The sequence below is a fragment of the Dermacentor silvarum genome, chromosome 7, assembly GCF_013339745.2.
Source record: "Dermacentor silvarum isolate Dsil-2018 chromosome 7, BIME_Dsil_1.4, whole genome shotgun sequence".
Classification (NCBI taxonomy): Eukaryota; Metazoa; Arthropoda; class Arachnida; order Ixodida; family Ixodidae; genus Dermacentor; species Dermacentor silvarum.
The window spans coordinates 132,698,536-132,712,621 of NC_051160.1; the positions used below are offsets into that span (position 1 = coordinate 132,698,536).

A 14,086-nucleotide genomic window follows, 5' to 3' on the forward strand; every position below is an offset into this window, starting at 1 on the left:
CGTTTTGAGACGTAATATCCTTCAGAAAATTGGACGTCTTTAGAGGACGACGGCACATAAGTTAAAAGGGTTACGCGCGCACGAGAGCATGTCTTGCTAGAAACGATCTTGTAAAACGCAAAAGTCATTTCTCACTGCAATAAAATAAAATACCCTTGCACTTGGCAATGGAGCAGCGATATGTGGGAGCGATACCATACCAGTAATTTATAAAACGCATGTGATATTTGTTAAAGCTGGTTATGGCACGTGTGTAATAGTTGATAAAATGCCCGTTAAGCATTAAACTATGGCCAATCAAGCTCGTTCTGATTCATACTGCACACTTCGACTTTTTGGCAGTGGAGTGCAATGCCTCCTCTGGCCGCATGCATGTGCCTGCGTACTAGATCAGGCACATTGTAGCCTGGCCAATTTCATTGATCATTCATGCTGGACGTCCGGCCTAATGTACGCGAAATAGTGAGATTGGTGCGCCCAAGATAGGAACACAGGTTTTGTCCCAATCCGCATTCCTACTCAGCGCGCCAGATGAGCAATCAACTCCGAGCACAATCTCCCTTCCTATCTCTCTCATCTTTCCGTTCCGTCTCTTTCTTCCTTACATTGCCGCACGCTAGAAAGATATGGTGTGTTCAGCAGGCTTTCCACTTGTCTTTCAATCAATGTGTCTCTCATTCAACGAGAAAACTTCGCGCAGAAAATGCATTAGAACAGAAGGCGTGAAGAGCAAGACTCACGAAACCTTTAGTTTGTCTATGCACGCCAATAAGGTCAATTATGCGGAGTGACAATTTGATGCCGCACACATGGTAACAGAAACGCCGAGTTATGAGACTATATGTCGCTCCCAACCTCATGCTAACAGCCACCATTCCAACCAGCATCATCTAAAGAAGCTATTTTCGCAAAATTTAAATATGGATTTTAAGTACCTCCAAGCATTTTGCTTAAGGTAACTTATGAAACTACTACGGAATATTTATAGCCTATTTAGTTAGTTATTTTGCGCCCGGTTTATTGGCGCAAAAGCGACAAAGGTCATTCTGCGCCAGCCACATAGTATTAAGAAATAAAATGTTAATGCAGCGAAAGCTGCGTTACCTTATATTCTATGTAAAGAAAACGGCTTCATCTAAAAACTCGAACAAGTCAGTGACTGGCACTAGCGGATCATCTCCCAATAATGAGGCGGGTGTAAAGATATGTGCAAGTTATACATATTCTGCAAAAATTTTCGTCTGTGTTCGTCTATGTCTGGACATGTCATAACAATGTGTATTACTGTAAGAAGTTCATTACACTTATCGCAGGTTGGCGGATCTTCTTTTCGAAGTAAGAATTTGTGCGTCAGATGTGTGTGCCCTATTCGAAGTCGACATAATATCACCTCATAGATCCGTTGCTGGTGACTACATGATTTCCACTCGCCAAGCAGGGGTTTGACTATGTGTAACTTGTTATTGATGCAGGAGTCCCAAAGTCCCATTATTGTTGCCATTTTGATATCAGGGCTTTACGAATTGCTCGGATACTGTCTTTGTGTGAAATGTTTGAGTCAGTTAGGTCTTTGTGCGCTTCCATGGCCGCGCATCTATCTGCCGATTCATTCCCTGGTATCCCAACATGGCTAGGGACCCAGCAGAATCGTATGGTTCGTCCGTATTTGTTGTTATCAACCATGTTTAAGATATCGCCAAGCAGCGGTTCACAGGCAGATTTTAAATTTAAAGCTCTTAGTGCACTCAACGAAACGGTGTAAATGACATCACTCTTCTGTTTGTCGGTGATAACTTTGTTTACTGCCGTCCATATAGCCATAACTTCGGCGGTAAATTCTGAAGCCGAATTATGTATTCGAATGCTATTTTCCCAATTTTTCGTTATGGTTCCCACACCCACGTATTCTTGTGTTTTAGAACCATCTGTGTAAAATAATATGTGATCTTTATATTTGTCTTTTATAGTGCGGAACTCTTGCACTATGTGTTCTTGTGGGGTGTCCTTTTTCTTTAAGTGGGTTAGCGTCCAGTCACATAGCTGTGTAAAATCGCACCATGGGGCCAGTATTTGCGGCCTTTCAGCAACCTGCAGGACCTCATAGGAAATGTTATAAATGTGACAGTATTCCTCATGTCGTAAGACAAGTGGCCGTATCATGTTCGGTTTATTTGTGTAGTGTAACTGAGAGTTGCATTGTGTTACGATTTTGTACCATATATGTTGTGGTGTTGACCGAATCCTCAGTACATAGGAAAGGGTTAGTAGTGCTCTGCGGTGCTGTACGGAAGGCTCATTGCAGTCAACGTATAAACTTAGGACGGGCGATGTTCTATAGGCACCGCTCGCCAATCGTAGGCCAAGATTATGAATTGGATCAAGTCGTTTAATGTAGGATTGCCTGGCTGCACCATAAAATACATTACCGTAGTCGATAATGCTACGCACAAGGGACCGGTAAATACGTAGTAGACATATTTGGTCATATCCCCAGTGCTTGTGCGATAACACTTTGAGAATATTTATTGCATTATTTGCCTTATTTTGTTGTGGTAATGTGGGCTAGGAAGTTCACTTTTGTGTCAAAGCTTACGGCTAAAACTTGTAGTATCGTTTGACCAGCAGTGTTGCACCATCCATTGTCAAAACTGGATCGCAATGTAAGCCACGCTTCTGGGAAAACAGCACTGTAACGGTTTTGTGGGTTGAAAAGCGGAAACCATTTTGATCAGCCCATTGTGTGAGATTATTTATTGTTATTTGTATATAGCTGCCTTTCGCAGGTGGATAGGTTTGAGGCGTGGCAAGCCACTTGCAAATCGTCGACATATATTGAATGCATAACAGACGATGGAATGATTTTGTTTACAGAGTTTATTTTGACTATGAAGAGTGTCGTGCTGAGAATGCAATCTTGTGGGGCACCATTTTCTTGTGTAAATGTTCGGGAAAGTGTTGAATGTTGTGCCGAGACGTATACCTGAAATGTTCTATTTGACATGAAATCGTAAAGGAAGTTAAGCATTTTCCCACGAATTCTCAATTCAGCCATGTCTCTCAAAATTCCATACCGCAACGTGGTATCGTACGCTTTTTCTAAGTCCAAGAAAACAGCGAGACAGTGTTGTTTGTGTAGTAACGCAACACGTATTTCATGTTCTAGTCGGACGAGATGATCAGTGGTGGAGCAGCCCTTTTGAATCCGCACTGGTGCGTGTCAATTAGGTGGCTTGATTAAAGGATGAATGTGAGTCTCGCGTTTATAATGCTCTCATATGATTTGGCTAGAGAACTTGTTAGTGCAATGGGTTTGTAGCTGCTTGGGGATGATGCAGGTTTACCAGACTTTAGAAAAGGCACTACTACGGCGTTTTTCCAGTCTATATGCATTACCCCAGATTGCCATATCTTGTTGAAAAATTGAAGGACTGCCTCTACCGATGCTTGAGCTAGGTGCTCCAGCATTATGTAGTGAACCCGGTCAAGACCTGTTGCTGCTTTTTTACCGGCCGAAAGAACTCTGTTTAATTCCTGCATTGTAAGGGAGTCATTATATAGTTTCATTGAAGCACCAGTAGTGGGAAGTCTCTGTTTCTCAGCCGACTTTTTTGTATTTTAAAAATGTTTGAGTAATTCGCCGAACTTGAGATCTTGTAAAAGTGTTTGCCTAATAAGTTGGCCTGGTCTTCTAGTGTTTTGTGTGCCTGGACTTGTAAGTAGTGGTATCGTGTATGATGTGTACACTCCTTTAAATTTTCTAACCCGGTACCTCATTTGTTTAAATGTGACCGAACGATTAATTGAAAATACGTATTTTTGCCATAATGATGTCTCCGCCTGACACCGAACAAATCTTGCTTTGGCTTTGGCCTGTTTTAAAGCCTAGGAGGTTGTTATAGGTTGGATGCCTTCGTAAGATTCCCCGGGCCTTATTTTGTTGTTTTTTAGCTTCAGTACACTCGTCTGTCCACCCGGTATTTAGTTTTTGGCGCAAAATACCGGATGACTGAGGTATCGCTGTTTCTGCGGCTGAGATTTTAACCTGAACGAACTTTTTATCGAGTTCGTGAATGCTCAGTTCTGGTGAGAAGAGTATTTCAGTTTCTCATGCTCCAATTAAAACTGGCCAGTCAGAGAGCTGCAGTTTCTACCCGCGTGGCTTAATGCCTAAGCTTGGTGGTGATGGTGATCACTACGGCGGGTGATCCCTACGATATGACGTGTCGAGGGCTTCCCATTTAAAATCGCTAAAAAGAGACGGTGAGCAAAAAGTTAAATCTAAACAACTAAATGTACGTGAAGTCGGTGAAAAATATGTTTATGCAACCGAGTTTAAAAGGCAGATATCATTTGACAAAATAAAATCTTCAATGAGCTCGCCTCTTGGATCAGTTTTGTCACTGCCCCAAAGAATATAATGAGCATTAAAATCCCCAACTAAGACAAACGGATCCGGCAGCTGGTCTGTTAAATTTTCTAAATCTTTAGTAGTAAAATAGTTATGGAGTGGAAGATACAGTGGACAAATGGTGATGGTTTTATGAGACAGAACTGTGACTGCTACAGCCTCGAGAGATGTATTTAATTGGACATTTCGGGTAGGAGTGCCGCCCTGCACAACTATGGCGACTCCTCCTGAAAGATGGCTGGAGTGTTCGCGGTCCTTGCGTAGGACAGTGAAACCTTTCAGAAAATGTGTATTTTTGGGGCTTAAGTTCGTGTCTTGAAAGCAGAATGCAACTGGCGATAGCTTATTTATGATGTCTTTGATGTCACCTAGATTATGTATCAGGCCTCTACAGTTCCAATGGATGATGAAAGCCATTGTAAGACAAATAAAATTGTTTACTTATGTGTGTGTGAGGTAAAAAGTGATAGGTGACATGTTATAAAAAGATCACTAATCTAATCAAGGGTGGTAGCCGTTCAGGTTAGCTGTCCCTTTTTCGGCGCAGTTACAAGAAGTTTGTCCTTCTTGCTGCGCTCCAGGGAGTGCAGGTCTTTTGGCGTCAATGACGCCGGGGTTTTTGGGTCGACCTTCATCGCCTTCTCCGAGGTGCTGGATGATCGAGAGCCAGGCTCCGAAACGCGTATCTCGGGCCGTGGAGTTCGGTTCAGCCTTGGTCCCTGCGACACTGTGGTCTGCCGGCCCATCTTAGATGATGATGGAGCAGGACTGGCTGCAGCCACCGACGGGGCGGATGGAGTCTCTACGGGAACACTGTGCGTGGACCCTGTAGACTCCTGAAACCGATGCGGCACGGCCCCTTGCCGCGCCGCACTGGCATAGCTAAGTTGAGGTAAGTGCCCCTACCTTTTCCTTGCTTCATAGAATGAATTTTTTTCTTTTACTGTGATAGCAATTATTTATTTTTATTTTTTCCAGCAAGGGCAGCTCCGTGAGTAAGCTGGATGATCTCCCTTGCAATTGGCACATGGTGCAGGAGCATTGCAGTGGTCAGAGGGGCGGTCGTTGGCACTACACTTTGTTCTTTTTACATTGTTTTGGGTTAGGTATGTATGGTTGGACGTTGATCTTTAGGTATCCTGCTTCGAGTGCAGGGGGCACAGTACTAGTACCAAATATTAGCAGCACGTGTTTTATGGGGATTTGTTGGTCGTTTCCTCGGAGTGTAATCCTTTGTACCTTAATTACGTTTTGATCTTGGAATCCTTCAAGGAGCTCTTCGTCACTAAAGTTGAGAATATCTTATTCTGATATTACTCTCCTGCTTGTGTTGAGCGAGCGATGTGGAGAGATTGTGACTTTAATGTCACTGACACTGGTGAGTTCAGCGAGCTTTTCGACTTGATCTTTCTTTGTCAGTTCAAGCAGGAGGTCTCCGCTTGCCATCTTTAAGGCTTTATAGCCAGGTCCAATTGTGCTTGCTAAGCATTTCGATACTAAGAAAGGTGACAGTTTCCTTACAGTTGTGTTTCCTTCACTGTGAATGACATTGTATTTTAGGAAGGTGGTCTAGGTCAGTTCGGAGGGTAAATTGAAAGAGTGCATCGGTGGGACCTCGTTTCAGAGGCCGATATGGAAGTCGGGGGAACGCTTCTGCCATAATATGGTTTCATAATTCGGCAGCGGTGGTAGCCACCCACCACCGAGCCCAACAAGGGGACGCTACAGGCTACGAAAAACCTGCAGACGCCAGCTATGCACCGCCACTATATATCCTAATGTACACACCCAAGACTGGACAGATACACACGGTTAAGCCTTGCTGCCTGGAAAACGAGAAGTAAATGAAGTGAGTAGAAGAGAGGAAAGATTGAAAGTGAGAGAGAGAGAGACGAAGATTTGAGAAGGGGACAGGAAAAGGCAACTACCGATTTCCCCCAGGTGGGTCAGTCCGGGGGTGCCGTCTACGTGAAGCCGAGGCCAAAGTGGTGTGTTGCCTCCGCCGAGGGGCCGTAAAGGATCCGAACACCCGGCATTGGCTCAACCCCCAGGATCCCCTTTTCCCCGGACACAGGCTAAGCCACGCACGGTTAGACGCGGGAGGGTCCAACTTCCATGTGCTCAGGTCCGTGGTGTCGCAACACACCAAACGCCTGCTTACGCACACGCAATAATTATAGCATAAAAGTACAACACAGTAAGCTTCGACCAATTTCGAAGTAGTGACTTTGCATCGTGAGATTATTAGTGAAAATTAATTCGCCGTACATTTAAATAAGTTCTTCAGGAAACCGTTTAGAAAAGTTTGTTTTACATACAGAATTTAACCAATAGTTTATACGAACCAGTTCATCGCAATACACACCGAACGACGCGACATGCATTCTAGGCGATATTCTTAACGAATCAACGGCACTGAACATTCACCTCACCGAGGGATACGATGAGCCCGCGAACATCCTCGACAAGCCGGGGTCCACGATAGTCGAAGACAAGGGTGGGCTTTGATGAGCGCCCATAACCCCGGAGGTCCAGTGCAACGACCCTGAAATTAACGTAGATGAAGATATGCTAGATACTGTGCGCGATTTTTTTAGTAAAAAAAAGCCCGACGTCAAATTATGCCATTCGCCCTATATAAGAAGTTGTCGAAACAACGTTGAGATTCATGAGGTAAAGCTTTTCCCGTAACTATTATTCGTTAAGAAGCGCGTTTACTCTAACAGCCTTGTTGTGGTAGTCTTTTAAAAAAATCGTCCCCAACAAAAGAAATAAAAAACAATAAATAAGGGTGCCGAAAACATCGACGATTATTGTCAGCATACGCAAACATCTGAATGCTTTTAGAAAGCTACTGTATCCAGTTAAAGGAGTAATGCACTGTGAAGGCTTATATTTAGGTAACCTGTATTGCTTCATTCCGCAATTCCGTAGGTAACAAAGCTATTAACCAGTCCATTTGCAGAGATGGTATAAGGTAGTAATAGACACTTTTTTTTCATGGGCGCCACCATACTGCGTGGCACCATTTATAAGCAGTCAGCATGCCGGCGTGTGCGAGCGCTCAGTGTTGTATGCCAGCTTTGCGCTCGCGCCGTTACTGGTGGTTGCTTTCGCGCACGCATGGTCGCATGGTTTGACGTGGTGTCTTCTATCTGGGAGTAAGCTCTGTGAGGAGTACTGAAGTGATTTAAGTCTGCATGGCAGCAGTTTCTACGTGCGTTGAGGTGAGCGTAGCACCCAAGGCAATGTGTGCGCACGTGTTTTGGCCGGCAGTCAGCCATTCTCCTGTGTTGTGTGTTTATAAAATTAGTGTGTTGTGTATTCTTAAACAATTATTTTATAAGTGCGACCTTATTCATACATTGTCACTGTAATTCTAAGATGTGGTTTAGCAGCACGGAGTAGTTAAGAAACGTATGCGAAGATCGTAGCAGCGTGCGTATCGCGCTGCTACGATATAAGATCTGCTGTTCATATTGACAAGCATTCAAATTGTTATCTGTGGATAGATTGTGCGTCTACCTTGTTTCTTGGATGCGGTTTCCGCCTACGAGTAAAATAGCTATCACTAGTAATAACAGCATTATGAGTGCAACTTGAATCACACGTGTCGATTGGTCGAGCGGTTGGCTGTGGACAACGCAAGTGTCTGAAGCAGTGGTTACTTCAGGGTTATAGATCTGTTGGTCGAAGGGTGTAGATCTGTTGGCGCATGTAGCCAGCCTGCGGCAGGAGCATCCGTGGTATTATTGTGGCGTTAGGCCGTACTTTATTTTCTTTCGTGAACAATGATGACCAAATCTACCGATGGGTCACATTAGACAAGCGTACGCAATTAATGCTCTAGTGGGTGAAAAGACAATGCCAGAACACATAGCTTATTTTTGTCATGATCGTTTACCAACGGCAGTGATCGCTGTGTTGAGGCACCCTATTGGCCTCATAGAGGAAGCTAAAGCAGGCATAGCATAGTGATTTCAGGTCTACTAGACTTGGAATTCATGAAAACGATGCCGGTGGCTGAAGCAAATAATTTATGATTGGCGCTTAGGCGTTTCGGTGTTACACTGCGATGGCCGCACACGAGTACTGTTGTGTTAGTTACCACGCAGAACTATAATTATGATATTTTACAATTCACGTTTAGCAATTCACAGATGCCGCTGCTTTTTGACGAATCGAAACCAATACAGCCAAGATAGTTCAAACACGTACAAACACCGCTGCTGAAGATGCACGTCGGATATTTGGCCAGGCAGGCAGGCAGTGAACTTTATTTTAGGTCCTGAGGAGCGACTCCGAGAACCCATTACGGGGGAGTAGCCACCGCGCCAAGAAACATTTTCAAATAGTGCATTTACTGCAACGCTGAAAAGCTACATAGTTGTTCTCCGACGACATTAATAAACTGACACCACGTAAATATCTCGGAAAATGAGCTAAAGCATCGCCAAATAGTCACGCAGCACGTGACGGCCACGCGGGCTTTAGGCTACGCATTCAAGCAGCGACGCACCTGTTCGCACAAGACAGATAGGGAGAAAGGATGCAGCGCCCCTTTCCTGCTCGCCCGATGAAATGGTCTAAAGACCTCTTACGGCAAGCAGTCAGCGCACAGCACACTTGGCGCAAGGTAGGTAAGCCTACTTTTTATACTACAGGCAGATGGGCAACTGATACCATGTGGCGCTCACCAGAAATCCTTCTTTAAATCCAGGATCTGGTGCTTCCAGGAGAACCAGAAGTCTGGGAATCCATGTAAGAACTAGCACCAGAGGCTTGTCTTGATTTCCTGCTGATACATAGTGCAACGTGGCTTCCTGTAATGATTAAAAGAAAATTTGAGCCAGTGCACTCATGCCGCCACGAGTCCACTGGCTAAGCGCACTGTGGCTCGCTGAAGAAAACCGCGTTTGGCTGATGTTTAGCGCGTCGTAGGCACCGAAATAGGAAGTCGTGGCTTCGAAGTTAACATCCACAATAAAGTTTGAACTGCGTGCCACGGCGACACTTTGAAGGCCCCGTTGTGGTCCCGCCCCACTCCACCATAGCCTTCGCAGTGCAAGGCATTGAAGAAGGAACGGCAGCACAGCGGAGGCCGTATTTCATTGCCAATAATTTCGCTTCTGATGAACGCATTAAAGTACTTTTTGCGGCAATGTATTTCCAAAATAGCCTATTTTCAGTTCAAATACCTTCCTCCGCTTCGATGAAAAGTGGTTCAGCGTCCTTTTAATGGCTATGGCGTTGCCATGTTAAGCTCGCGGCCACTGCCTGTATCCCGGGCATGGGCGTTGTATTCTGATAGGGGGCGAAGTGCAATAAAGCTCGTGTGCTTTGAGTTAGGTGCACGTTAGACAATTCACGATGGTCAAAATAATTTCGAGTTGCTCACTACGGCATGCATCGTAATGATATCATGGGGGTGGCACGTAAAAAACTGTGAATTTAGTTTTTATACATGACATATCAGAACACTATTCGTGATGGCGGCACTCAATGGGCAATGTACTTTTCGAGTTGTAATAGCACTCTATACCTGTAGCGATACCATCAGGGACATCGATCAAAACAGTGAGCATGTGCGTGTTGTTTAGAAGTACACCGTGATCTAAGCACTTATGCTAAGTATGCTATGTTGTGCATAACATACTTCACGCATGCGAAAATTACTAACATATAATTGTTACCTAATCATCGTCTATACGAAGTATTTGGAAGAAACAGTCAACTGAACTCTCGGGAGTAATATTTTATTACGCGAAAAAATAGTGGATTCATTTATGACGGGAACAATACACGTTTCTCAAATTTGTGGATTGTTTTTGGTTCTAGGACGGCCCATCCAGATACGCTTACGTTTTTTGACAAAATATTCGTTAGGAGCCTATGAAGAGGAAGTTACACGTATCTCCTTACAATGCACGACCACCAACCATCATTTGCAGCGAACGTCTACGTAATCGAAAGCATATTCTTGCACTTCGGTCCAGTCAATGTACATATAACGGCCGCGCATGGGGCGAACTATTTATAGCGAAAGAAAATCTACATCTTATTTATGCGCAGCGCAAAGAAACGTTAGCTTACCTCAAACGTGATGAAGTCGTGACCACCCAGCGCCGGATCTTGGAGGCATTCTGGTTCCTGGCGTTCTCTAGGCTTCAGAGCGGCTCTTCCTTTCAACAAAATGAGGATGCCAATCTGAATGAGCAGAATAGCGGAGCGGACTGCACCAATGGTCAACAAGAGCACTGCACTCAGCGAGCGACGCAATGCATCGAGCAGTGCCATACTGTAGGTACTGTCTCTCTGTCAGTGGTCAGTTCAGTTCGCTCACAGGTTGCGCTCGAGAAGAGGAGCGGAGGGAATCTGAGCGTTGCTCTTGACACAGTTTTGACTTTCGCCCAACGCGCTTGGCTTCAAAAGTTTGTATTGCCGACACCCTCGAATCTTTTGCACGCTCTTTTTGTTTGCCTCGGTAATGTAGTCTATAACAAGCAGGCCGGGGTCTGCAAAAGCATTGCACTCAGCACAATGTGCGCTACATGTTTCCTATCCGGTTGAACAGCTGCGATTGCTCGCCGTTCGGAAAAGATCGACGTCAATAATTAGCCGCTCTCGGCTTCCCCGTTGGAGGCGACGCAGATGGTCAGGTTTTGCGGATCTCAGGGAACGTCGGCCGACGTGCTGCAAACGAGGAATGTGTTACAGCATATCGAGTACAGAAAAAAAAAACAGAACGCTTTCGATGAATAAGACGTAAGTTATTTTATTTCTGATATCTGAGCCAAAAATGAGGACGACCTTAACATCGGCTGGCAACTGCAGTTCATTATTCCGGCACTGAATTTTTGCAACATCAGAGAAATTCTAATGCATGAATACCTGTGCATTAATTTTCTTGCGAATGCAGAAGTGCAGAATTTTCCTTGAATGTTTTGAAGTATGTGATTTAAAACGAAAGGCAGTAACATTCACTGTAAGAAACTTATTATGTGCTGGATTTTCACATAATAAGGCTGCCACTAAGCTATAGAAGACGTTGGTGTAGGATTTGCCACTTCGGGGTTCTCTATTTACACCGAATATTGTTAACTCAAGCGTTTCATTTATATGTATACTCGTATATGGGATTACAATTGTGCCGTTCAATAATTGAACCTGTGACATCCTTTTTAGGAGCTCGACTGAGCTGCTCAGCTATCGAGGCTAGACAGAACATCAACTCGTTATATTTATATTCTTCGTAGAGTAATTTGTCGCAGGGAATAATATTATTTTTATGCACAACGTGTGTCAAGAAGTAGCGGATGTGACCACTAAATAATTTAAGGAGTTCTTATTTTCTTACGTGCACACAGACAAATAAGCTTCTCAAACACTTTCATAATGGCTGGAAGTCGGCTACGTAGATATTACGATCATTTGAGAAATTGCACAGCTTCCTCAGTGACGTTGTGCAGTCTGTTCCTCGATGAATTCACTTCCACATATGACTACATCAATACGTTTACTGCAAGAATGACATCTTTGTCGGCCCTAAACTTATCACCCAGAAATTTGTAAATAAAACGGAGCGATTGCTGCGATATTGATAAATTGCAATTTTCTAAAAAATAAAGAAATAATCGGGACTTCAAGATGATGGGTCGTGAACGTAGGGTAAGAAATTACCCGAAGGAAATTGTATTAATTGAAAATATCTCCTGTGAACGATGAAATAAGCGTAGGCAACTGTTTTCACGCTCTTATAACCGCGTGCATTTATTTAGACATCTGCTAATTTCAGCGTTAGAAATAATGCGACACGCACGTTGGCCTCAGCGCTCTCTATGACAGTCCAGTGAAGCAGGGCAAGTTAACAACACAAAACATTTTGCAGTGACGCAAGCATTAGCAGTGTTTATAGCACGTAGAGAAGGAGAGGGGTCACTCAAAATATACCCGGATATGTATGAAGAGAGAGAAAGGAGTTGAATATGCGAGACAAAAACTTCAATACACGTATAGACATACGCCTCTGGTATGGAATATTAGCATGTGCCGTCTTCACAAATTTTATCATGTCGTAAATTCAGGTAACCGTATATTTCAATTGCCCACCTGCAGGTAAACAAAGATGCGTAGTGCCATTCACCGCAGTGTAGGAAGCTCTCATGGATCGCTGACATTTTCTCTCGTAGCTTGCAAGAAACAAGATACCTGAACTGTTGAATCCGCATCGTTGACCGCATTGACGATGATACCCCCATCACCTCTTGAGACAAATGCGCGCATGTGTACCCATATTCGGGCGTCGTCTGGCGCGGCCACGCTGACTGTTGCTGCTGCCGCAGGCAGCCATATTGATGGTGATGATGACCTCGACACTTGACACATACCCACTAAGTGGCATTGCCGAGAATCCCGTCCAAACGAGGCATGACAATTCCGATGGCTTTGGCATCTCAAGATTTACCGCGTCAATGGATACAGAGGGGGAAAATAGAGGACAGGAATTACCATTGACGTACTGTAGCATGCACCTACTGTTCGTGCTAGTTGGGTAGCACCCATAGATACATTTCAGCTGCTTGGCAGAAGGTAATTCACAGTTTGAGAAAGTTACGCCGCTAAGGGCACTTAACGTGGGGTAATAAAATTGTTTGTTAAGTATGCCCTATAAAATTTTTGCCAGCTTATTACAGCGGCGCGGTATATGATTAAAATCCCCGTATTTCTACGTCTCCGCAGCCAAAAACTTAAACAATCAGAGCGGGAGGCACGCGCCGCGTGCGATGCTGGGTTCCTTGCAGCACCACAAGATGCCTACTCCTCCGCACATCCGCGGAAGTGGCAGCCATGTGAGGGAAAGAAACAAAAGAACTAAAAGCTCGCGTTCGCGCATAGCGTCGCCACAAGCGTTTCCCAGTAAATATTACGGTTGCGTCAGCTGCAGTTGCCGGGAAGCGGCAACTGTAGCATACGAAGCACATAGTGATGTAACTACACTTTCATATGTAAAAGAAGTACCCACCTAGCAACTGATTTCACTTGTGTTCTTATGGTGCTATGGAAACGCCAAGCATAGTTACGACTCCCGAAGAGCAGCGTGAACACAATGATTGGCGGCGGGAACAGGAACGTCGACATGCACAACAGCGTCGTGCTCGGGCTCCGCAGGACCCAGTTAAAGGCTACGTCACATTGGTCTATCGGATCAGGTAGTACCAAAGCTTCACTGGCCCACCACCTTCACAGCGTGGATTGGAGCCCATTTTTTATGCAACGTTCCTTTCTAGATTGTACTTTTTTATGTTTGTTATTTTGTTTAGTCTAGCTTTCATCCCTTTCAATGTAGCCAATCCACCTCGTTGGTATGAGCCATGTTTTAAGGACTTAAAGGCAACAACAACAATAAGCATACTGTCCATGCACTAAACATAACATGAATAGCGAACGATTATTTCTGCGGAACCCTATATTCGACTGCAATGACGAACCTTTTATTTTGTAGAAACACTTCTACTTCCCCTTGTCTGCCAACGGTGGTTATTGGTCCGCGTCATCGGCGTTGCTCAAGAAAGCAACATCAGTCTGACGCGTGAGTTTGAAGCAAGGCGGAAGTGCAGCATGTACCGTATAATTTAGGTACTGTCACGCGAGTGTTCGGTGTGGGCAATTGCGTCAACG

The 14,086-nt window shown here is 44.5% G+C and overlaps 1 protein-coding gene across 1 annotated transcript in view; it reads right to left on the minus strand.

Annotated features, from left to right (window-relative positions):
* Positions 1-14,086, minus strand: part of LOC119459188 (epoxide hydrolase 4-like) — a 52,231-nt gene that overhangs the window by 13,385 nt on the left and 24,760 nt on the right. Inside the window, exon 3 of the mRNA XM_049671624.1 lies at positions 6,841-6,953. Within this exon, the coding sequence (XP_049527581.1) occupies positions 6,841-6,953 (113 nt within the window). The remainder of the gene's footprint in view (positions 1-6,840; positions 6,954-14,086) is intronic.